Source organism: Mauremys reevesii, linkage group 3 (genome assembly GCF_016161935.1).
Source record: "Mauremys reevesii isolate NIE-2019 linkage group 3, ASM1616193v1, whole genome shotgun sequence".
In the NCBI taxonomy this organism is placed as follows: domain Eukaryota; kingdom Metazoa; phylum Chordata; order Testudines; family Geoemydidae; genus Mauremys; species Mauremys reevesii.
In genome coordinates this window covers 166,713,240-166,739,817 of record NC_052625.1, presented here as the reverse complement: position 1 = coordinate 166,739,817, position 26,578 = coordinate 166,713,240, and the positions used below count along the sequence as shown (strand labels likewise).

General features: G+C 39.1%; 1 protein-coding gene across 9 annotated transcripts in view; it reads right to left on the bottom strand.

Annotated features, from left to right (window-relative positions):
- Positions 1–26,578, bottom strand: part of CSMD1 (CUB and Sushi multiple domains 1) — a 1,616,238-nt gene that overhangs the window by 1,403,042 nt on the left and 186,618 nt on the right. For 2 of the 9 annotated variants that reach the window (XM_039529052.1, XM_039529049.1), the window contains exon 2: positions 8,155–8,342. The exons of 6 other annotated variants lie outside the window; for them this stretch is intronic. In XM_039529052.1, the coding sequence (XP_039384986.1) occupies positions 8,155–8,183 (29 nt within the window). In that variant the 5' untranslated portion in view covers positions 8,184–8,342. Of the gene's footprint in view, positions 1–8,154; positions 8,343–8,633; positions 8,705–26,578 lie in introns of those variants that run through there. One more of the 9 variants, XM_039529048.1, reaches the window with a different exon arrangement.

Here is a 26,578-nt window from a genome sequence, read left to right as displayed (position 1 = left end):
AGCAAACTCGGCAGGGCAGCCCACGTCCTTCCCTCCCAGCCGACAGGAGTGGCACAGAGCCCTCCTGGCAGGCGGTGCGGCAGTTGGGGCCGCGGGGCGAGTGTGCCGCTGAAGCCCTGGCCACCCCCCCCCCCCGTCTCTCTTTCCCCCTCCCATTAGACCGGGCGCACACTCTGCAGCACAGGAAGTCCCCTTGCACCCTGGCTCCGGCCGCCCTGTAGGGTTTTTTTGTTTTTTTTTCCCCCTGCTTTGCCGGCCGCGCTGTTCCCTCCCCCTCCCACTTTGCCGCTCTGGCTGTGCCGTGGTTTTTTTCCCCCCTGCTTTGCCACTCCGGCTGCTCCCCCCGCCCCCTTTTTTTTTTTTTGCGCTTGGGGCAGCAAAAAAGCCAGAGCCGGCCCTGACTTTAACACAGCTGAAATAATTGGAGTCACATGGACATAGAACTGGATTAAGGCCCAAACCTTAATCTTGTCTACCAGCTAGGTGACTGATCACCAACGTGCTTGAAGGCAATCCTCTTTATTCAGTGACACAACTCCACCTGCCTCTTCATAACAGAATATGAGTTTCTGCAGTGTCCCCTCCCCACTCTTCCTGTCTGAGAAGCGAAATCATTTAAAGCTACAGTGCCCAATATCACTTCTTCCTTTCCCAGCCAAAATTTAATAGTCAACAACCAATATTTTATGTAATTCCACACACAATTCCAAATACTTATAACCAGGCTAGCAACTAAACTTACTATCAGCATTCAATTAAACTCTCAAGTGTCTTCCACTGTCACTTAGACTTCGAGGTCTCCCTTGACATATCAACACTACTGGTTCAGGAGGAAGTGAATCTGTTTGTTCTGGTAGTGGTATGTCCTTGGGCTTGATTGTCTTATCCAGTGGTGACAGTTGCTTGACTGAGACCTTCTCAGTTAAAACAGCCAGTTCAGTGTCCCTTATCTTCCTCCCCCTTGGAAGTCGGAGAAGGTTCAATAAAACATGAAATACTCTTGCAAAGTAACACTACTTTATGTCTTAACATTCAAATCGATAGCACACAGGAACCAAAAAAACAAGACACACAAGGCAGAGTACGCCATAAAACAGAGAGGCACAATTTACCTCACTTTATTCTAGATTTCTGCAGATTTACTCTCTGATCACACACTTCCATACAGAGCCCCCTAGCCTGCAAGCCAGATGAGGAAATCCATGAGCATTTAAACTGATAGTTTACCATTTTAATTTCATTTTTTATACACCGCAACAAACCTAGACTACGGCTTCACTTTATTTTTGCACCCTCAGGTTAAAACCTTCTCTGATATGTTTCATTTTTTCCATGGAGTGCAATACTCCCTAAGTTTCTGTAATAGTTTCATAATTAGCCTCCTCTGCTTGAGTTAACTGAAAACTGTCAAACACATCAAGTGAATCAGAACCTGTTATTAGCAGAAAAATAAGGCTACCTTCCAACTGTTTTCTCTTTTCACCGGCACTCATTACTTGCAGATACAGAGTGAAGCTCTGCTTAATCTCTTCCAGTTATCTTCCATACTTTGATATGAAGAGACACTTGGAACTGAATCACTGACTAAAGAGAATGTCTTTCAAGCAAGCCCCTTGGGTGCAGAGAGATTTCTGAACACCTCATGGTACCAGGAGTAAATAGAAATGAATCAAAATAACCTGAGTAGAAGAAAGGAGCAGCTAAAAGCTCCACCAGAACAGAAACTCTTCTTACTGAGGCCATGTCTATACCACCACTTATGCCAGCAAAATGTATGTCACTCAGGGCTGTGAAAAAAATACACACTCCTGAGCGACATAAGTTACATTGACATCAGTGGTAGTGTGCACAGCACAATATTGGTGGGAGAGCTTCTCCCCTAGCCATAGCTACAGAATGTGGGTTTCTTGCAACACTCTCCCCCAGAATTCCTGCCTAGGAAGATACCCCACTGAAAAGGTACAGTTCCCTGTATCACAGAGGCCTCCTGTTCCCCAGAGACTGAAAAATCTCTCTCTGCATAGTGTAGGCTAAAGTAGGCTGTGGGTTCTAAAGAATTACATTAGGCCCCTGCGTATGTAATTTTGATATTTTTTCACTTAAAAGTGATAAAGTTATAGTATAAGGGAATATATAGAGAGCACCGAACCTTCACGGAGCCAAGCTAAATGCAGAATCACCCTTCCATTAACCTCAACTGTTATAAACACTGTTTACTTGCCTTTTTCCTCTTTCTTGTGCTATAGATTCCTCTGTAACTAGGAATTTTATCAATTACATTCAGAGAAGAAATATATTTGTGAGAACAGATAGCTAATTGTCCCCTCTTGATATCCCACCAAATCCAGTAGTCAAGAAAGACTAATTTACTCATCTACCTTTCCTTTGTGCTTAAACTCCTACTCTGAAGCTATAATACTGAGCTAATACATCAACCTAATTGGAAATAAACTGTAATATGAGAAAACATTTATCCTATTGTTTATGGTTCAAGAAGAAATAGCAACAGACAGTTGAGCAAAAAAAAAGACTTTTAAACAATTCTGTTAGTGTATATTTTAATGAACAACGCTAAAGAAGAAATTAAGGAGTTCCAAGATGAGGATGCAAAGCTGGATGGGTAGGAAATATGAAGTGATACTTTGACTTGTGCTGCTGACAAATTTATTATCTGCAACCTGATCTACATACATCCCAAAATCTTGGATTGCCCAAAGGGAGTATGCTAGAAACAAACTGTTCCCTTTTTGGATTCAGTCCAGCCCCCTACTACAAGAGAGAACTCAAAGTGTTGCAAAATCCCAGTTCATTGTTCTCGCTCCAACTAAGAGATCCATTTCTATTCACCTGAGGTTCCTAAAACTGAGGTGTCCCAATCCTGACCCAAGAAGATTCCTCCCCTATTCATGTTAGCAGTGTGCAGAGACTTTGTTCCCAAAAAGAAATGTTATTTTAACTAAAAGTTCATTACAAACAGGAACCTGAGTTTTGGAATCTAATGGCCCAAAGTCCCAAATATAAGCAGCCTTTGAAAAGAAAGAGTTTTCCTGAAGATCAAATATAAGACGAAATCCTCACCATATCACTCCCTGGACAACAAAAGGAAGATACATTCCACTTTGCTCTAAAGCATAAGACGACTTAAGTCAATATGTATTGCTAAAATGCCATAGGGATGTTTTATGCTTTGAAGGAGGCCAGAAACTGGCCTGGAAAGCAGAAATACCACCTTTCTAGAATCTTGAACTTCCTTCTAGTTCAGATTGTTGTTCCATAAATCCAGACCATTGTTCTGGACCCTCACATTAAAATTCCAAATTAATAAATTTAACTTTCATAGATACTAGTATATACTGATTCCAAATAAATACCAAGAAAGATTATACTAGAAATCGGGAAAATAGAGCTTTAACATAGCCTTACGATAATTGGACTGAGTTACAGGATTTAAAACTAATGCATTGTAACTAAATACTTGTGCCTAAATTCAGTTGTTTGTTTTTCACCTAAAGACCAATGTAATTGAAAGGAAATAAGATTTGCATGTTTGTATATTAACGCTGATCTGTAGCCGCTTACTAAAGCTATTTTGCCATTGCTTAAAGAAGTAACCTTGAGCTCATAACTCTCTTGCTCTGTATTTCCAAAAATCTGGAGTTGTATAGTATGGTGTTAGCCTTTGTAAGAATTCACTGTTTGATGGTTATTTTTTGTTCTATTGTCTTGTCAAAATTTAATTCTTAACTTTAAGAGCTACTGAGAACTAGCAGCTTAGTTATATCACTATTCTACTCTGCCCTGTGTCTTACACACTTACTTCTCTTGCAGATGTGCTGTTTTTGCATGCAGGAGTGAGAATTGCCTGCCAGTGAGAGAAGCATCCTTAGATCTCTGTCCCTTGTAATATTATACTATATACTGTATATGAGAGTGAGCAAAGCTTACTTCAAAACCTCACTTCAGTTTTTGTATATGTGTGCTGTAAATATTAGAATATACTTATTTTAATCATGGGGTATGTTTATAACTATAGACTTATGTAACATGTTAATACCTTACACTCTAAATGTGCCTCATTTCTATTTTGGATGTGGTACATTATATTGCTACAGGCTTACTCTTGTTTATTCCAATTACTAAGGGATTATCTACACATAGTGCTGCAGTAGTGCTACTGTAGCACTTAGTGAAGGAGGACGCTAACTACACCAATGAGAGAGCTTCTCCCCTCAGCATAGGTACTCCACCTCCTGAAAAGGTGGTAGCTGTGTCAACAGGAGCAGGTATCCTGTCAACATAGGGCTTTCTACACCAGGAGTTCAGGTGGTGTAACTGTTGCTCACAGGTGTAGAAAATCCGCACTCTTGAGCAACACAGTTATACTGACATAAGATTGTAGTGTAGCCCAAGCCTAAAAGTACTGTGTTCCTCTAATAATTTTTCTACATACCAGTCTTACTAGTGTTTATACTTTGTGTGTGTAAGTGTGTATGCAGAGGCGGCTCTAGGGATTTTGCCACCTCAAGCACGGCAGCCTGCCTGCCGCCCTCGTGGCGCCACCAGAGCGCCCCAAGCATGCGCTTGGCGCTGTGTGTGTGTGTGTGTGTGTGTGTGTGTGTGTGTGTGTCTCTCTCTCGCAAGGACCTGTTGATGCCAATTGGCAAAGGGCACAAGAGTGCATAAGTATTACAGAGATCTCCTGTATCTGGTATTTACATAGAATTTTAGTTTCTTAAGACAGATCTGAGAAGATTGTTTATTAGTCTAGTTTAAGTTGGTATTCTAGTATAGTATAGCATCAAGTATATTATCATATTCAGCTTAACAGTTATAATTATTTTTAGTTTAAGACATTTTTGGTATTGAGTTACCGTGTTGTAGCCTAGTTTCCCTTTATTCAATTGACCTTGGTTATTTGATAGTATTTTACTTAGTGTGTTTATTGAATTATTAATGATATTAACCATTAGCCTCTTTCAACAGGAGACAAATATCCTTTGATATGTTTAATGTCTTGAGTAATTGATTGAATAGCATGGTTGTTGATTCTTGTGGTTTTGAGTTTTAACCTTTATGATACCAATTTAATCACAATTTTGATGTGATTTTCTTATGTTTTTGTATTTCATAGTTGACTAGAAGTTGGTTGTAAATATTAATACTTGTATTACTTGTTTACACCTCTACCCCAATATAACATGACCCGATATAACGTGAATTCAGATATAAGCGGTAAAGCAGCACTCCAGGAGGTTGGGGCTGCGTGCTCTAGTGGGTCAAAGCAAGTTCGATATAACGTGGTTTCACCTATAACACAGTAAGATTTTTTGGCTCCTGAGGACAGCGTTATATCCAGGTAGAGGTATATTTACCTTTCATTTTATATACTTAACTCATGTGCACAATCATTATAGATTAATTTGTGTATTGATTTTTCCCTTGTTATTTTAGTTACTTAAATAAACATTCTTTATTTCAATCATGTTCAATTGTTGATTGTGAGTGTATTAAAAGAACTCCTATGACTAAAATAGTAACAGTCACATCCCCTGAGATGATCTCATGAATAATCAGTATCAACAACTAATTTTTTTGATTTAGGTTTTCCCTGAACTAATTGTAAGAAAAACAATTTGTTAATAATTCCATCTAATTAATTGTTTTCCCCCAGTTATCAGTTTTGAAAATTTGTTTTCATTCAGTATTTTTGATAAAATTAATCAAATACCTGTTTCCATCCCACAAGGCACTCACCTGAAAAGACAAAATTTGTTCCCAGAACCAGAAATATATCACCAACAGTCTATAAAAGCCTGTTGATTAATGATGGTTATGTTCAGTTGTTCTCTTCCCAGAGATTTCAATTTAGTGCTAATTCTCTTTCTCCATGCTGATAAAGTCTGTTCCAACCATAATCCTGAGTATCAATTTTGGCCCAATTCTGGTCTCAGTTACACAGCTATAAATCCTAAAAAAATATTGACTTTAGTGGAATTGCTCCAGGTTTACATTGCTGTAAATGAGGACATAATTCTTCCCACAGATTGTATTTATTCATTAGCAACCCTATAACAACAAATGTGTGTGTGCAAATAATGGAGGAAGTGATTTGGTAAGGAGATGGATTAGCTTCAAGCTTGTAACTGTAAATACCAGTGAGTAAAAGATGATTGAGAATACATTGGATGCACCAAGGTTAGCACTTACAAGGCCTCGCTGCTGAAGCACCTACAGAGCTTGCCTCCAGGTCATGGTACACCTGGCATGCCCCTAAGGGTTTGGTGAATTTGAGCACTGAGCAGTAGCAATAATTACAGAATGTTAGGAAAGTTATTTTGGGGTCAGCCCTATTTCAGGCACAACACTGCTATTTTTAATATATACACATATACACATTAATATTTATATTTTTCACCAAATCCAGTTAAATTCATAGCGTATTGAAGTGCTATTCTACTCTGAAAATTGACTATATAAAAACAGTAACCTCTTACTCAATGTATCTGTTCCTTATGTATATCATATCTCCATGACTGACAAAATTGTATATTTATTGGTCTTCACTTTCATTGGTACTATGGATCCAACAAATCTAAGAGGGAATGAGCTGGCTTCTAAGACCCTTTTTAAAAAGTCACACTTCTTACTAAGTTCCAACCTGTACAAGCAGACTGACTGAAACAGATTTGCTTAGTTCTCACAAAGGGCATAATTTGAACTGTGTCCAATGCTGTTGCACAGATAGCACCCAGGTCCTATTTTGATCTGAAGGGATGATGCTCAAGGAGAGAATACAGTGTGACTGTCAGATCCCAAGTTGAGCTGATTAAATAAAAAGCTAAAATTCTTCTAACATCCAGTGTATGTAATGTAGCTTCCCCATCCTGTACGTGAGGTTTGGGAAAGAAAATCAATAAAACTGTAAACCGCTTATAAGAAAGTCTGAAACCACCTTTGATTAAAAACCCTGGGTGGGTACAAAGAGTTACTTAGATTTATGAAAAACAGTGAATGACGGATCAGCCATTAACATATGCAATTCACTTAGATGCTTTGCAGAAGTGATAGTTATCCAAAAGAGTTATCGTAATAGACAGGTGCAATCAAGTGGAGTTAACCAAAGATTCAAACTGAGGTTTCATCAATTTTGAGGGCACTGTGTTCAAATCTCAAGATGACACACAGTGTCTCATTGGAGGATAAATTATTAAGGCACTTTAAGAAGCTTTTAAGTACACCATTAGTAAAAATTGGTTTACCATCCACAGACCATGGTATGCTGATATGACTGAGAGGGAAATCCTCACTGAGCTCCTTTCTTATGATACAATAAATATTTTAATATAAGCAATTGGTGCTGTAGATGGATTAATATACACAAAAATCCACATTAAAAATTGATATATTGTTGTAACAAGAAGTCCAATACTAATAGTAGAGGCTTGATTAACCCTCTGGATAGGTGAATTAAGTCCAGGTACCACTGTTGTCTGGCCCATGCTGGTGCTATTAAAAGAACCCTGGCTTTGTCTTGTTTTATTTTGTTCATCACTCTTTGAATTAGAAGAAATGGGGGGAAATGTATACTTCAAGCTCTGAACCCAATTTATTAGAAACAAATCCGATATTCTGTCACTCCCTGCTCTCACCAAAAAAATGATACTTCCTGTCATTGCTGGGGTAAAAAGATCTACTATTGAATTCCCCTAAGACCTCAAGAGGTGGGTTACTACTTTGTCTTTCAAAGACTACTCAGGCATTTGACAAGTCAACCTGCTCAAATGATCTGCAAAGGTGTTTTCTTCTCCCCTTCTCTCTCACAATATATGAATTGCTTTTGGGTGATCATCCTATTCTATACATCACTCCCAAAGCACTTTGCATAATTGTAGGGAATGAGCCTCACCTTGTTCGGTCAGATAAGACAATGCCATCATGTTGTCTGTCAGCACTTGAATTACCCTATGTTTGATCTGAGCCAGAAATGACTTTAGAGTCAACCTGACTGCTCTCAGCTATAGATATGTAGATTCTTTTCTTCTGGTGATCAATGAGGTCTGACTAACAGATTGTTTTTTAAATGGGCTCCCCATCCCAGTGCGGATGCATTGGAGGCAAATATTACTGACATTGGAGGGAAATTGAAAGATATACCTTTCATTACATTTCGAGTGCTTGCCCATCACATCCGTGTTGTTAACACCTGCTGTGGAATTACCAATTTGCGATGCATGCTGTCTAAACCTGGTTTGTAATTTTTCACTAACTGCTCTTGCAGGTCTCTCATCCGAAAATGAACATATGGGGACACTGACGGGGTTGCTGCCAAGAGACCCATTAACCTGAGGAAAAGAGAATTGTCTGTTTTGGGGACTGGAGAAGGAGATGTACAGGCAATTTTATTTTTATAACTCTCTCTTCTGAGAGAAATGTTTTTGCTATATAATCAAATCTAGCATGGGCCCTCATGAAAGGGATCTCTGAGTTGGATTTAGGAACATTTTTTTTCCAATTTATGTATAATACTAGATTGGCAAAAAGTAAACATTTGTTTCACATGTAACAGAATTTCATCCATCAACAATGCTTTTATTAATCAGAAGTCTAGGTAAGGATACATATACATCCCCTACCTCTTTAGATAAACTGAGACTACAGACAGACATTTTTATAGACCCTCCGAGCTCTGGACAAAACAAAGGGCAGGACCTTTTACTGAAAATGGGGCTCTCACAGCATGAAACACCAATATTTTCAATGACTAATTCTTATTGAAAAAAAATCATCTTTTGAATCCAGAGCTGCAAACTAACCCTGAAAAGAAAGAGAAAGGATTATAGAAGTTAGAGATAATATGGGGGAAACAAAACTTTTTTTATATAGGTATTTAATTTTCTGAGATCCAAAATGGAACAATGGGGCCCCATCTTTTTTTGGAATTGGAAAACAATGTGAATAAAAACCTTTTCCTTTGCGTTCATGAAGCACTGTCTCTATTGCTCCAGACTGTAACAGAAATTGAAACTCATTTCTAAGCAAACCAAGATTAACCACATCCCTGATAAGGAATGAAACAGGGGGAGGGGAGGGCGAGGAGTTATTGGGAGGAAGGGTTTTGAACTGTATCAAATAAAATAACAATGCAATAATCTTCAGAATCCACCTGTCTGATGTTATTAATTTCCACTGATGGTAAAAGTGGGACAAATAGTATAGATGTACAGCTATCTGATCTATAGTTCTCTGTCCTTATGTCAAATCTGAGACCTTGCAGGAATCGCGGGAGGAAGAGGAGGATGTTTTCCCCTTATAATCATGTGGTTTAAGTGATGTTGAAGCTGAGAAGCATGATGCTGATGCTAATAATAATTCATTCTTTGATAGTGTTAAAGAACTGATGAAGGAGGTTGGTATTTTCTTTGGTATCTAAATAGTGGAGCCAAAGGTTCTCTCTTTGCTGTATTAAAGAAATCTAAGAATCTAGCTATAGATAAAGTCTTCATTTTCTCTAGCTGCAGAATACGGACCCTGAACTTCAGAAAAGCAGACTTTGACTCCCTCAGGGCAGGATCCCCAGGGAAGCTAATATGAGGGGGAAAGGAGTCCAGAAGAGCTGGCTGTATTTTAAAGAAGCCTTTTTGAGGACGCAGGAACAAACCATCCCGATGTACAGAAAAAAATATCAAATATGGCAGGCAACCAGCTTGGATTAACAGAGAAATCTTTGGTGAGCTTAAATACAAGAAGTGGAAACTTGGTCAGATGACTAGGGAGGAGTATAAAAATATTGCTCAAGCATGCAGGGGTGTAATCATAGAATCTCAGGGTTGGAAGGGACCTCAGGAGGTCATCTAGTCCAACCCCCTGCTCAAAGCAGGACCAAACCCAACTAAATCATCCCAGCCAGGGCTTTGTCAAGCCTGACCTTAAAAACCTCTAAGGAAGGAGATTCCACCACCTCCCTAGGTAACCCATTCCAGTTCTTCACCACCCAATCAGGAAGACCACAGCACAATTGGAGTTGCAGCTAGCAAGGGAAGTGAAGGGTAACAAGAAGGGTTTCTACTGGTATGTTAACAACAAGACAGTGGTCAGAGAAAGTGTGGGACCCTTACTGAATGGGGAAGGCAACTTAGTGACTGATGATGTGGAAAAAAGCTGAAGTACTCAATACTTTTTCTGCCTCAGTCTTCACAGACAAGGTCAGCTCCCAAACTGCTGCAATAGGCAGCACAGTATGGGGAGGAGGGGAGCAGCCCACAGTGGTGAAATAACAGGTTAAGGACTATTTAGAAAAGTTGGATGTGCACAAGTCCATGGGACTGGATGCAAAGCATCTGAGGGTGCTTAGGGAGTTGGCTGATGTGATTGCAGAGCCACTGTCCATTATCTTTGAAAACTTCTGGTGATTGGGGGAGGTCCTGAATGATGGGGAAAAGGCAAATATAGTGCTCATCTTTTAAAAAAGGAAGAAGGAGAATCTGGGGGACTAAAGACCAGTCAGCCTCACCTCAGTCCCTGGAAAAACCATGGAGCAGGTCCTTAAGGAAACCATTTTGAAGCACTTGGAGGAGAGGAAGGTGTTCAGGAACAGTCAACATGGATTCACCAAGGGCAAGTCATGCCTGACCAACCTGATTGCCTCTGTGATGAGATAACTGGCTCTGTAGATATGGAGAAAGCGGTGGATGGGATATACCTTGAATTTAACAAAGCTTTTGATATGGTCTTCCACAGTATTCTTGCCAGCAATTTAAAGAAGTATGGATTGGATGAAGGGATTATAAGGTGAATATAAAGCTGGCTAGATTGTTGGGCTCAACAGGTAGTGATCAGCGACTTGATGTCTAGCTGGCATCAAGCAGAGTGTCCCAAGAGTTGGTCTGCTTTTGTTCAACATCATTAATGATCTGGATGGTGGGATGGATTGCACCATCAGCAAGTTTGCGGATGACACTAAACTGGTGGGAGAGGTAGATACTCTGGAGGGTAGGGATAGGGTCCTGAGTGACCTAGACAAACTGGAGGATTGAGCGAAAAGAAATCTGATGAGGTTCAACAAGGACAAATGCAGAGTCCTTCACTTAGGATGGAAGAATCCCATGCACTGCTACAGGCTGGGGACTGACTGGCTAAGCAGTAGTTCTGCAGAAAAAGACCTGGGGATTACAGAGGATGAGTAGCTGCATATGAGTCAAAAAAGTGTGCCCTTGTTGCCAAGAAGGCTAATGGCATATTGGGCTGCATTAGTAGGAGAGTTGCCAGCAGATCGAGGGAAGTGATTATTCCTTTCTATTCGGCACTTATTTTATCACCCCTCACATTGTTCTTTTTGCTCTTGGAAACAGTGGGAAAGCTATTACAAAGAGACTTCCTCCAATTTTTCCACATCTTTTCTGAAGTGTGGCACTGAGAACTGGACACAGTACTTCAAGCTAGGCCTTACCAGTGCTAAATATAACAGGTCAATTGCCTCCTGCATCTTACCTATGATATTTGTGTTAATATATCCCAGAATGGTATTCGTGTTTTTGCAACTGCATCACATTTTTGACTCACATTCAATTTGTGATCCACTATAATCCCCAGATACTTTTTCAGCAGAACTGCCACCTAGCCAGTTATGCCCCATTTTATAGTTATACATTTGATAGTTCCTTCTTACATGTAGTACTTTGCACTTATCTTTGTTCAATCTTGTTGATTTTCAGACCAATTCTCCAATTTGTCAAGTTCATTTTGAATTATAATCCTGTCTTTCAAGGTGCTTGGAACCCCTTCCAACTTAGTATCATCCACAAATTTTATAAATATACTCTCCACTCCATTATTCAGGTCATTAATGAAAATATTGGGTAGTACCATACTCAGAACTGACCCACTAGAAGCATCCTCCCAGTTTGACAGCAAACCACTGATCACTATTCTGTGTACAGTCTTTCAAACAGTTGTGCACCCACCTCATAGTAATTTCATCTAGACCATGTGTCTCGAGTTTGAGAATGTTACGTAGGACTGTGTCAAAAGCCTTATACAGCATACTACTTTAGTTCAAGTTGGAAGGCATCTATCTTCTTCTAAGCACTTTACGCAGTTGAGGAGAAAAATAGAGTTTTAGAAGAGGAAGATGGCTGGAACAACCTTGGGATGCTTCAGCAGCACACTGAGAGGAACATAAACTCCATTAGAGGCAGGAAAATACTCGTCACTTCTAAAATAACTATATAATTATTTGGCTAGGTTAGTCTTGAACTAACTGAGTGCACCCCACTGCACCTCAAGAGGTACATCCATACTGTGGTACTACAGGAAAGTGAGACTTGTTAGAAAGTGTTTGTTCAAAAGGGACTATGGAATGTTTGCTGAAGAAGATAAAAAATTATCTAAGATTTCCAAAAGTTTTTGAGCACAACAAATCCACTTAGGTATTTATGAGCATCTTTCCACAAGTAATTGCATTTCCACCCAATGAATAAAGCATTATTTGTAAGAAAACAAATATTACACTGCATATGTTTTAACTTTTGTTAGAACAAACAGATCTTGTAATTTTGTGATTGTTGAAATGAAAATAAAATGTATTCCTCAAACTGAGGAAGATGAGAGGAAGTACAAAAGTAAAAAGGAAATTCTTTTTAAAATATATAAAACAACAAAAAAAGAAAAACTATTAGCCACCATGCTCATCGTTCAATGCATCCTGGAGTAGCAATAAAACATGAGCAAAATAAAGTGACATATAAATGCAGTTAACTGACAGCACAGTAGCCATGGAACAGATAAGTTCAATACACCAATATATCCTCAGTAAACATCAGGTAGTTAAGTAGAAAAATAAGCTTGAGACAAGCAATAGGCTAGCCTGCTCAGGGTTCAGAGATATTAAACTCTTGTAGCAATTTTATCAACTACATGAAATTGTGATTTGGGATCTTTGGACTGATACACAAACTTGTATTCCTGTACTTTTTGAGGATTCATATTCAGAATATTACCTTGGTTTTTTTTTTAACTTTTTGGAGAACTGCATTTAATATAAATTGGGTAGTGAGGCGAGTGATAGGATTCAGGAGAAATGAACAAAAAGAAATAAGAACAGGAAAGAGACAAGATAAAAGAAAACTTAAGTAGAGAGTTTGCTTTAGATTGCTATTTAGGATCTGTCACAGGGTGGCTGCCTTTTTAGTGGGATTTGGGCCCAGGCCCCCCTAATGAACTGCTGTGAGGCCACAGAGCAAGTGATGATTTGAATATCACTTGGTCCTCATAAAGCCAGCAAGTATGTCCAGCTGGAGAGCTGCCAAGAGAAGGTAGGCTCCTGCAGGAGTCTCCAAGTCAGGGAAAAGAATCCAGTTTATAGAAGACGCAGAAGCAAATGACCCGCGGAATGTAATCCTGTAGGTATGAAAGGAACCTGTAAAAAACCCCAAGATCAGGGGAAAAGACATAGCTGATTTGTTGAGTGTGTCTTAAATAGTTTTATTTTGAAGAAGATGAACTGAAGTCCTGTGTGTTCTTTGGTGAATAAGCCAGTAACGTAACCCACTGGCCCTACCCATTTTACTAACAGCTTGATTGCCCATTTTCCTTTATCTGCAGAGACCTACAGTGCTGCAGTCTGATACAGGTAATTTCCAGAGAATTGAAGAACCTTTTTAACTATCCAAAGCATGTTTCTTAAAATGCTCGGAATTAAAAAAAATTCCATTTTTACAGATCTGTTTTCCCAGAATATAGACTATCTGCATTCCATGGAGTAAACAAATGAGGGCCTGATTCAGAAAAGAACATAAGTATATTCTTGCAATTAGGGCCCAGATGCCCATATACAGCCTTTTGCAATTGTTCTCTCTCCTATCATAAGGTATCCAGAAAAAGTGCTTACAAATGCAACAAGACAAACTAATGTGCAACAGCAAAGCATGCCTCAGAGATCATGGGTCTAGATTATTGGCAGGGTTCTTGTTAAGGCTTCTCTTTCATGGTACAATAGCACAATATCCCTCACAGGTTTGAGCCATCAATAATCACGTTATGATTGTTCTGCATTCTTTACATGGCTGCCTATAAAACTGTGATTTGACTTTAAATTTGCACTATTGTATTTTAAAGCCCTTCTCATTGTAGGTCCTGACTTCATTCAAAACCTATTCCTTGAACTGATGGGTATCTGCATTCAAACACGAGACATCATTTCAAAACATAGCTGCTGAACATGGCAAAAAATCATACTCCTCCCTGAAATCTAACTTATTTCATACAATATCTCCGCATCTAAGAAATATCTGGAATTGTTTCTACCCCCGCCAAAAAAATAGGGGCGTTTTCACAATGAGCACGGTGGATTTTATATATATATTATATTTCTCATCATTCACTTTCTTTCCTTTTAAAAAAGCTCGACTATTGGTGCATTTTGGGCATTTTAAGAGGCTAGAATATTATATGTGGAATTGATAGTGACATCTATGGTTAAAAGTTGCCTGATCTTGTTTTCAGTTGCTTATAACTTTTTTCAAACTTTAACCATGAAATTTCCCATGCTGAGTGTCAGTCTGCAGACTGACTTTTGGGGGGGGGGAGGGGGAAATTTCAGCTAAAACAATTCAGCCATTTCCAAGAACCAGATTAGGGGAAAATATTTTGTTTTGTCCATGTTAAAATATTTTTAAAACCAAACCTCAAGTGCCTCCATCTTTGGAGCAAGGGCTGGAAATTTGGCAGAGAGTTTATGCTAGTTTCAAGGATGTGTTTTTTTCCCCCATCATTGTGACAATCCACTGGCCAAGGTATAACCCTCTGAAAAACTGCAGTTTGCACATACTAGTAAAGGCTTGTTAGTGTTTGGTTCCAATTCCTTACAGTTCTATGGGCCAAATGGACAGTACATGTATCATCCGCACCACAGTGACTGAGCATGTTCCATCCCCGAGGGCTCCAACAGCTAAGAAGAACTTTCCCTGAACTTACTTCTCCTAGAAGTCAAGTGCCATTGTGGCACCAAGCATTGGATCTGAGATCCGGGATCTATGTGCTCAATGCTGAGATGAGGCAGGGGTCCTGTGGAAAATAGACTTTAATAAATGATTATATACTATCATAATGCATAAAAGCAAGGGGACAGAAATAAGATTATGAGAGAAAACTTAATTTCCTAAATTTGAGTGCTTGAGATTTGCAACTTTAATGTCCTTTTTGTATGTAATATTTTTATTAGAATGTATTTGTTTGCACTCTAGAATATACTCTCCCAAGTGACTTGGTATACTACTTGATGTAAGAAGACTGATGATTCTAGTCTTTACTAAGGCAAAACTCCCACTGAAGTATGGACTGGAAAAATCTTACCAATATTGAGCCCTTTGTTTTAATTCTCTCTCTATAAACATTTTAAGTATTATCAATAGACTTTCTGCTCTGGATTTTGGGGTGCAAGGAGAATTCTACGACCAGCATTTGCTGAATAAAACCCAATTCTCCTAAGCTTAAAAATGCTGAAAAAAACCAAGAAGCAAAACCCCCTCAAATATCCACCAAATAAAATTTCTGAATCCCAGTATTGTATGTATTTGAGATTTCATTGTGAATTAATGTTTCTCCTGACAGCATCAGCTTTTTTCAGAAGAAAAATTAGCGTATTAGGATACAAATAATAAAAAACACTTCAGTCATGTTTATTTGGTCAGTAAAGCAATGATATTTGACTCTTCCAAAAGTTAATTGCTTGAGTTATTAAAGGTTCATGTTTCTAGAATTTAAGGACACATACATGGCTTTGTTTTCAAAATTCTTTTCACTCTCCATTGTCAACATGATTTAGCATATTTAAGGCAACTTCACAGGCTTCTAGACTGTGACCCAGTGCTCTTTCCTTTATGTATTTAGCAGTGAACACAGTACTAAAGCCTAATTATGAACAATTCACATGGAAAATTCAATAGATCTCATTATTCACTATGTTTCAGTTAAAGACTTGGTTCTTTTCTTTTTACAATCTTTCCTGTCATATAAGAAGTCAAAACCCCACATGACCAACTGATTGCTATTCTTAACTTGGAATGGCTTAAAAAAACAAAACAAAACAAAACAAAAAACAAAAAACCATATGATAACTTGTGATTTAAGAAGTTGAAGAAAACATATCTTATCCCATGCAAACTGATCACAAATGAACAGATCACAAATAAATCAGAGGTTGTTACCGAGAACAATAATTACACAGTGCTTTGTTTGTCTAAAATGGAAATGGAAATTTTCAGTTTGGGAACCTGGAAATTAAATTCCGCATTCTTCTCACATACTTGCACAATTCACGGTGACTTCACTGGGAGTGGACTTAAGAACACAGAATAGTCCTAATTTTGAAAGGGCAGTGTCAGAGCTCTGTGGCAGCAGGAATCCGCTTTTCTAATCTGAGCCACTCCTCTCCTACATGCATGCATTAAATTACAACATATATATTATACACAAAAGCTGCATTAAAAGAACATTAAGTTTGCAAATGTAAGCACTGAAAAAGTTAGGCAATGACAGAATTAAGATTGCCAGTGCAACCTTTTTTCTGCCCCTTTATACTTATGCATTATGATACAGTCTTTAATTACATGATCTCATACTGTTTTTTCCACTGAACTCCGGCCTCATCCCAGAGTGAGACAAATAAGCCTATTTTTCTGTAGGACATCCCAAGCATTACAATGGACAATTTTATCTACTTTTCTGCAGCCTCTCAGCAAAGTAACTAACCCAAGTAACTCTAGACTTACAAAGAGAATGTCATATATAAGGTAATTCCAAGGTGAAGAAAGGTTGTAGATCTGTATATTCAAGGCAGGAGCAGAGATGACAACCAAATGCGCGCGTGCGCACACACACACACACACAAAATATAAGAAATGTGTATTTTCATCACGATAGATAGATAGATATACACACACACATATATATAATGATGAAAATACATATTACTAATGTGATATATATTATATGCTAGCCAGCATATATATACACACACACATTAAGCATCAACATTAACTACAAATATTGAAACAGTTTTAAAGCCTAAACTATACCATAATCCTGTTCACTTACACTAAGTATCCCATAAGACCTTGAATTTGTTGAAGTAAGCATCTGACACAAGCAGATAGGAAACTTGTCACAATTAAGATACATTCATTCTATATCTTTGTACAAGCTATGGAAGACCTTCATGGGTATGATAGTTTTCAAAGTAGATATAAGGAAAGAACAGAACAACATGGTATGGAATGGATCAAACTGATGAGTTGGATTTTAGTGAAATGCAAAGAACTGTGTAACTTGTAAAATCATAATACCAGCTGAAATGTGTAATTGGGGAGCACACCTTCTGCGTAAGCTGAACATAACATCATTGCATGGGACTATTCTTTGGAGACTGGCAGACGTGAAAGTAACATTCCACAATTACCAGTACGGGGGCTGGAGCAGGGCCTTGGGTGGAAGGGGTGTGGGGGGTCAGCGTACCCCAGCCAGCCCATCCCACACTTTCTGGCCCGTGTCACCCGGGGTTCCAGTGGCAATTTAAAGGGCCCTTTTAAATCGCAGCTCCAGGGCAGCTGCTTCTTTTGCTTCTCCCGCCCCCCTCGGTGGCCCCGGGGTGGGGGGAGGCACAAAAGGGGCAACGACGTTAAAGCGCTGCTGTGGCTGAGTACGGGTTGCTACTGGCAGCCACTTTTTACCAGTATGCCGTACCGGTCCATATCGGCTTACTTTCACCCCGGAGACTGGTATCATATAGAACCGTTTTCCTGTAGCATATTAATAAACCTGAGTGACGCTAGTTATTTGGTCTTGAGTATATTTCATAACCAAATAACAATCCAAAGTGCAGTCAAGCAACTGACTATACAATTCATCAACAATATTAACATCATACCCATGTTACTGAATGACAGAACTGCTAATCTCTAGCCATGGCTATTGACATCAACTTGGTATCAACTAGACCAACATTCATAAACTCTCTTAATTCAATAGATTTAGATGCATCATGTAGAGATGTTCCTGCTATTGCTGAAGAAAATTAGGCAATATATTAGAACTTGCAGGTCTTTGGATCAAAAACCTAGATAAGTCTGTTATCTCTGTTGGGAAAGAACTAACCTTGTTCTACAAGCAAGATAAATACCAGTTAATACAAAATGGAGCCTTTGTACTGTTGAATGAAAAGTCTTCTCAAAGAGTCTGTGAAGACACCATCATCTTTCCCTGGTAGATGTGGCATTGGACCCATCCAATGAGGATACTGAACTTTATGAACAAGACATTTCCCTAACAACTGGCTACAGCAAATGCTTCTTTGGTAGTGCATGTAATGCATTCCCATAATGCTGCCCATCAGAATTTAGCCAGATTTGGATTTCATGATGGGGGGAAGCTTTGCTGGTCAAAGAAATAGCTCCCAGCTCCAGTGTATTTATGTAGAGCCACATCTCCCACTGAGATCACAATTCTGGGAGTGGATAAAGATTAAAATAAAGAATCCTTTCCACCCCTCTGGAATTATTACAGCAGATGGCAGGAAGGTGATAACGGCACTGGAGAATATGCTTTTTCCTATTGTATTTGGAAAATACTGAGATGCTTTGGCTCAGGTACTCCTAGTTTCAAAAGGTGCTAGAATCATGACGAGACCTGCTGAAGTCTCTGACATAGTTTGGAATTAAAGCTATCATATAACGGCACCAATAAGGAATCTGCCCACTATTACAGAAGAGCCATCTGGATATTTTGAGGGTCAAGTCTATACACAGAGACATCCCCAACTATTCAGGGAGAATAATCATGACAGCCAGGGATTAAATGGAACATCTGCTGTCAAAAAAAGGCCAATGGGTAAGATACAGTTTTTCTGATAGAGATCTTCCTGGATTCCAGTTAGAGCCATGTGTAAAGAGATGGATATGAAACCATACCACAGTATAGGGAGTACCACTGGAACACTTCTGGAAATTAGAACGGGCTGTTTCTGGAATCCAAAGCAAGTATGATGTCCCATCAGGGGAACAATACAGCCTGACAGCATTTTGCCCCATGCCATGTAGTCCTATCGTCCACATTGTATAATAGGTGGCAAATCTCATTCACAGTGTGGCAAGAAAACAAACTTCATGAACCATTAAGCATCAGTGATGAACAGCTCAACCCCTAGGTGCAAATCTACCATCTCAGATGGCAGGAATCAACATTAGGTTTACTGAGACCTTCTGAAAAGCTGGACTGAGTTTTCCATTGGACTAGAGTTTTCTACTGGATCCAAGATCTAAGGATGAGATCCCCAGCTGTTTCTCCTACACTTACAGTGGGGCTATCAAAGATACGATCCAATACTAGGCACTGTACTCCACGGTAGAGCCAGAACCAAACCTGAAAACTCTCTTTCCTGGAATAGACCCAGGCAGTAGTTAGAATTGGTGGTAGTATATTATTGGGTTCTGAGCTACCTAACAAAATTTCCACCTATGAGAGGTCAGACACACAGATCCGTCAGTGTACATATGTTGGATCCAGGGAATATAAAAGTGGTTCCCAGAGACCCTCACATATAGCTCTAAATCTAAGTAGTACTTCTATCTTCTCTACTGAACCTTGACCACACACCTTTTAATTCCTTAAATAAAAAAGACTGCAGATATTACTTTTTAACTTTGCATTCAAGGGCTCGGAAGAGGCTCTGAAGCCAATAGGCAGTCCTTCCAGGTGTAGATGGGTCCTGTGACACCATAACCTGTTTCTCCTATAGAGGCTGTATACCCGAGAAATATTCAGATCCATAAAAGCAGCAAAGAGTCCTGTGGCACCTTATAGACTAACAAACGTTTTGGAGCATGAGCTTTTGTGGGTGAATACCCACTTCGTCGGATGCATGTGTTGTGAGAACCTCCATACTGGATCTGCTTGCTCATGACACTATGTTGGGCAAAGAATCAGTAAGGCAAGCAGTTCTGCACATATCATGGTTTTCAACAACAGACTGCTGTCATGGGTAGATCGTGGGTTTCAGTGGTAGAGAATCATTAGACAAGTGACTCAATAGGAAAAGGTGTCAGGTGACATGCATCCGATGAAGTGGGTATTCACCCACGAAAGCTCATGCTCCAAAACGTCTGTTAGTCTATAAGGTGCCACAGGACTCTCTGCTGTTTTTACAGATCCAGACTAACACAGCTACCCCTCTGATACTATTCAGATCCATGAGACCTCAGAATCAACAGAACTCAGGTGGGCATAGTCCACATATATCCTAAAGGAGCCTGTGATCCAGGTGTCAGTTCTTAGCCTATCATATCTTGAGAAGCTATATTGTTGTGAAATCTTGTCCTGGGCAACTAAAGCTCTGCTAGACAATTCATACTTAGGAATGGGCAGCGAGCCTAAAATAACCTTAACAATTCCTATCCAGAACCAAAAGAACTGAAAGTTACAGAATCATATAAATCAGCTTCTAAGACTACTGACAGTAAAGAGTTTAAAAAGGGATCAGTCCATCTCCTCTCGCTTACAGGGAAAGAGCCTGATAGATGGAGCATCAGAAGAAAGATACCTCTCCCAGCCAAGTAGGACACAGAATGAATGCATATGAAAATGGCCAAATAGGAAACAAAACATTAACACTATCTTGTAACAGAGATCCACCATCCCAGATCTGATCAGAAGATTGTAATGCATTTCCCCTTTCAAATGTTGTGAGAACCTCCATACTGGATCTGCTTGCTCATGACACTATGTTGGGCAAAGAATCAGTAAGGCAAGCAGTTCTGCACATATCATGGTTTTGAAAATGCAACAACAGACTGCTGTCGTGGGTAGATCGTGGGTTTCAGTGGTAGAGAATCATTAGACAAGTGACTCAATAGGAAAAGGTGTCAGATCTTCATGTTGGCTGGATCCCAGGTAATCTGATCCATGCTTGGCTTCCAGACCTCGGCTCTGCAATTCCAGATCCTTTGGTAACCAGATACAAATGGCTGGAGAGTTACTTTAGGCACATAGCTAAGTATTCTAGGTCAGTGGTTCTCAATGCGCGGTGCACATACCTCTGGGGGGATGCAAAGCTCTTCCAGGGGATACATCAACTCATCTAGATATTTGCCTAGTTTTACAACAGGCTACATAAAAAGCACTAGCGAAGTCAGTAGAAACTAAAATTTCACACAGACAATGACTTGTTTATATTTCTCTATATACTACACACTGAAATGTAAGTACAATATTGATATTCCAGTTGATTTATTTTATAATGATATGGTAAAAATGAGAAAGTAAGCACATTTTCAGTAATCATGTGCTGTAACACTTTTGTATTTTTATGTCTGATTTTGTAAGCAAGTAGTTTCTAAGTGAGGTGAAATTTGGAGGTACACAAGACAAATTAGACTCCTGAAAAGGGTACAGTTGTCTGGAAAGGTTGAAAGCCACTGTTCTAGGTCAACCTGGACAAACCCAGAGACCCTGCCAGTGACCAGCCCGAGGAGCCCGCATCATCTCAGTAGAAGTGCATGAAGTGGTCCTCAAATTCCTGCAGGTCCAAACAAAACCTGTGCCAGATGGGCATCTCCTGCTCCCCTATCTTTTAAAAGAGATAACTGATTAACTGACAAACTATCTATAAAAATAAAATTTGCCCCAAAAGGGTAGAAAGAGGAAAAGAAGGGAAAAGAGAGATGAGGAAAGCACTGAGGACCCTCTGTGTGGTACAAGTTCACTGTACTTCACCCTTAGAACCTTCTGGGATGGGAAAGGAAGGGAGGAACAGGCGGCCAAATGACACAGATTTCCAGAAGTTTCTGGAAGCAGTCACCTTGATAGCACAAGTGGGAATATGCACAGGCTACACAAAGAAGACTCCTGGATTCCATTTGAAGCTCTGGTGGAAAGTGTTCTCTTCCCAGTTTCCTCAAAGTCTGACCCCTTCTCTCCTAACTCCTCCAAACTGTCCCTTTCCCAGTCAGGTATATTCCTCACCCACTCCCAATCCCCACTCCTCAGGCTTCTCATATTCATCTCAGGCTTCTTACACATGCAGTCCAAGTGTCTTCCTCCAAACTCAATATCTGAGCCCCAAACTCTCACACACACTCTTCCCAGTTCCTGATCTATCCTCCTTCTCACACCCTCTCCCAGGCTCCTTGCCCAGCTAGCCCCTGTTCCCCTCTCCTGCACCTGGCTTCTTGTCCAGCTGATCTCTTCCCTCCAACCACCCACTAGCTCCCAGTCTCTCCCTCTCTTTGCCTAGCCAATCACGGTCTCCCCATTCCTTATCCAAACTTGATGTTCCCTTCCAGCCAACTGCTCCTGATCCTCCTCCATTTCCTTCACATCTCCCCCCAACCTGGTCTCCCCCCATGGCTCTCAGTCCCCATAAACAACCAGTTCCAGCCTCCTCTCTCTCCCTGCCTCTCACTCCCAGTCTTCTTGCTGATGCTCTCAGCCACAGGTGCTGGCCCCCTTCAGTCCCAGTCTCAGACTCCTTGTCCCAATCTATTCCTTTACCTTCTCCCAGCTCTGGGTTTGTCCCCTCTGCATTTCAGATCAGACCACTATATTCTCCACACACAAAAAAACAACATAGTGTTCCCTAGCATTAGTCTTGGAAATGGGTGCATTGTTTTGGCTGAACTTTTAAAAATAAAAATAATTAGCCATAGGCAGATACCCAGAATGGAAAATTTCAGCTCAAATGGTTAAAGTCTGGCAAAGTTACAAGCACCTGAAAACAGCCTTATAATGGCAAGTTTCTGACAACCTTAATAGTAGGTGGTGCCACCAGCTCTGCTTATAAATGTTTGCACCATACTAAATTCATGTTTATGCAAAAGTAGTATAAATAGATATATTGAAGTAACATGCAGTAAATTATCTTGGTAATTCTCTTTTCCAGGGAAATGTTAAAAGCTGAAACCCCCCAGAAAAACAACATCTATACCCTCCAGGACTGATTCCTGTCTCACTTACATACTGGTGTAAATCAGGAGTAATGCCAGTGCAGTCAATGGACATACTTATCCTAGTGTAAGAGGAGAATCAGGCTGGTGAAATATTTTATAGCTTCACATTGATTTCCTGCTTATACATGGCCAAAAAGAGTTCTCAGGGGAATAACTAGAATCCACTAAGGGTGGACAAGAAACTCCAGTCTGAGATTTCCTACCAGATGCCACATGTGGAAACTGTTAGTTAACAGGATCAGGATGATCATTAACCAGCGAGTGGACAGATCTTCATTTTGGAATAAATTCATCAAAATTTTATCTCTGGCAAGACAGATATTTATTCTGTATTAGAAACAAATAGAAGTCATTCTCCTAGATTAACTATGTGGCAGGGTGTTTGGTTATACTCTAATACGAAACACTGAACAGCTAGCTGCCAACACAACCACAGCCCTTCAGTTTATTGACACAGCTTAGCCATAAAGTAAATCTGCAAGCTCATTGAAGAGCTACTATAAAATAAATATCAGCTTTATTACAATATTACAAAAATGAACTTGTGGGATTTTTAAAAATCTAAAAAATGCTATATTCTCACATTCCCCTAATCAATTAATTGTCAGAACCTCAGGCAATTCAAAATATAGCCTACAGTTTGAAATTATTAGTACACACACACAAATATATATGCATTAATAACTGTGTTTATATATATATATATATATATATAGATATAGATATAGATATAGATATAGATATAGATATAGATATGTGTGTGTGTGTGTGCATATGTGTGTGTATATATTTATATATATATACACACACACACACATATATTTATTTATATTATGTAATATATAATACATAATATAATATAAATAATATATTTATGTAATATATATGTAACATTTATATAATAATGTAATATAATTTAATGTAATATAATTTATGTAACATTATGTTTATGTAATATATATATTACACACACACACACACACAGAGTTATTAATTGTAATTCCCCAGAAATATCTGATTGTAATTCATGATGATATATTAATGACAATATACTATAATATGTTGAATATGAAAAAGCCAGCTCCTACTTGAAACTGGAATTATATTGTAAATAAGGGTGAAGCTGGTAAGTATCTGAGTTATCCGATAGTATTGCCACATTTGAAATGTTAATAGGAGTCTGAGAAAGCATCAACATGCTTGAGGCTTATATTTTCTCATAACAATTTTTGCCCATTGAATGACAAGGCCACGAGGTACTACAAAAGCAGAATTTGTGTAAGTGTACCTTACTTTATATATAATATATCACATCAATGAGTTATCTTTGACCTCTTGTGGATACAACTCAGGATTTGAAATTCCATTTAGGTAAGTTGCAAAAATGTAACTGAAAGACAGGCCACTCAAATATATTACATTCATTTATAAACTTTTTTAGATGGAATACTTGTTCTTACTGTCTTTGTAGAAAATAGTATCTCAGCTTTTAGTGGTTTGCTATCTTTTAGCATATATTTTATAGTGTAATTGATTGTTCTGCTAAAATGAAGTGTGTGCCACTTTATGTAATTGTGATCTCTTACAACTGTGCTTGGTTTGGTCAGTCTTTCACTTTGGAATATTCTTCAACACACTCTGGTTCCAGGTGGCTAGCCAGTGACTTCCACCAATTCTGTTGTTTGACTTTGTTTAAAACTTTGGCAGTAAACATGTACTGCTTTTTTATGATTTAAATTTACATGATTTTAATAGATTATAGCAAGTTTAAGATTTATAATAGGTTATAATTTCAAAATTTAATTGCCTCTATCCTTCTTGCTCTTCCCTCTGTATTGTTTTGTTACCCTCATGTTTATGGATTTGCAAACTCTCCTTTGAGGAAAAAAATCATTTTTCTGAACTGGGAGGTTCCTAGCATACGTTTAGGTGCCATTAAAATAACACAGAATAAGAAATTACAAGGAAAAGCATAATTGTATTAATGTATTTTTCTTAGCTATTTAATATTTTGCTTTGTGTTTTCCAGAGCAATGTTATTCTATGCAAATTTCTAAAAACACAATCTATACTCAAGGATCATAACTTACCTTACTGATGTACTTTCTTCTAAAGTTTTTAATATATATATTTAATATACATAGGTAGAGATCTCATCTGCCCACACTAATTTCTGAAGCTGCAAACTTAAAACACTCATCAGTTACAAATAGGAAAGAAATATTTAGTGGATATTTTAAATCAAACTTCCCATTTAGTAAACTGTATGTGATTTATTTTTCAACAGTAGTATGAGAATTTCTCTAGTACTCTTTCTGACTTTGGATCAACTGCATGTTAATTTTAGAGAACAATTAGAAAATAGACACTTCTGCAGTGAAGGTAAGGGGGACAGTAACCAAAAAAAACCCAACAAAACATTATATAGAAAAATGTTCAGAAAGGTTGCATATTCAAAACAGAGATCACAGCTATCAGTTACTAAGCTAAGGAATTTGCATGCATAATAGATTTGACATATTTTTCTCTAAGAAAAGGAAACCAGTTTCTCTAGATATTACCAAGCAGCCAAAAGAACAATATTCACATCCAATTCTGAAAAAACAAACAACTCCCCTTAAAGTTACTAGACAAATACGGGGATCAAAAACATGAAAAGAGTAGGCCATGCCTACTTGCAGCTGCAGACGGAGCTAAGAGAATGTATTGAAGAACCCAGAAACTTAGAAAGAGCACCCAGGTTCAGGGATTTAGAGAATGACCGCGTCATCCCTGAAATGGGAGTGAGGGACTTGTCCGGGCTTGCTGGAGGAAGGTAACATGGATGGTGATTTATTCATTCCCCAGCAAGCTCAGGAGGGGCCTGAGCTGCATAATTATATTTGCTGGGCATTTAATGACAGTGGTTGTTTTCATAGCACCTGTAAATTCAGGCATGTTTGCGAGATATGCTGTGGGACCCACTCAGCCCATTCTTGCCAGAGTGGCAGGAGATGGTTGCAGCAGGGAAACAGGATTGGGGGTGGCTCAAGTGCCAACCACAGATATGGCTTGGCTGGAGCAGGTTACGGGGTACAGAACACGAGCAGTGGAGGGGGATGAGCTGCGGGTGGTGCAGTTGACATGGTCACAGGAGCCATCACCAGTTAGGCAAGAGGTGTTAAGGGTTCTCCTATGTGATTACCATCTGGTTACTACAAACCAGATGGGGTGTAACTGTGGGAGTTGTTTACTGTGGGATTTCAGATCCCCTTTTCAGAGAGTAGTGCCCATGTGATGTCAAATAATTTGAAGTTAGTAGTTGGGAGGGGACATGTTCAAAAGAAGATTATCCAGGAATTAAATGAGGGTAGGGTGGCAGGGCCATTTAATCAATTACCAATAGAGAATTTATGAGTTTCCCCCCTGGGTTTGGTCTCCAAGAAGACTCCAGGGGAATATTGATTAATTCATCACCTTTCATACCCACAAGGTAGCTCCGTTAACGATGGAATAGAGGCAGTGCTATGTTCCATGTGCTATTCCTCCATTCATATGGTTGGTCTTGTGGCCCGGGGGCACTAAGTGGTTAAGTGTGATATCAAGTC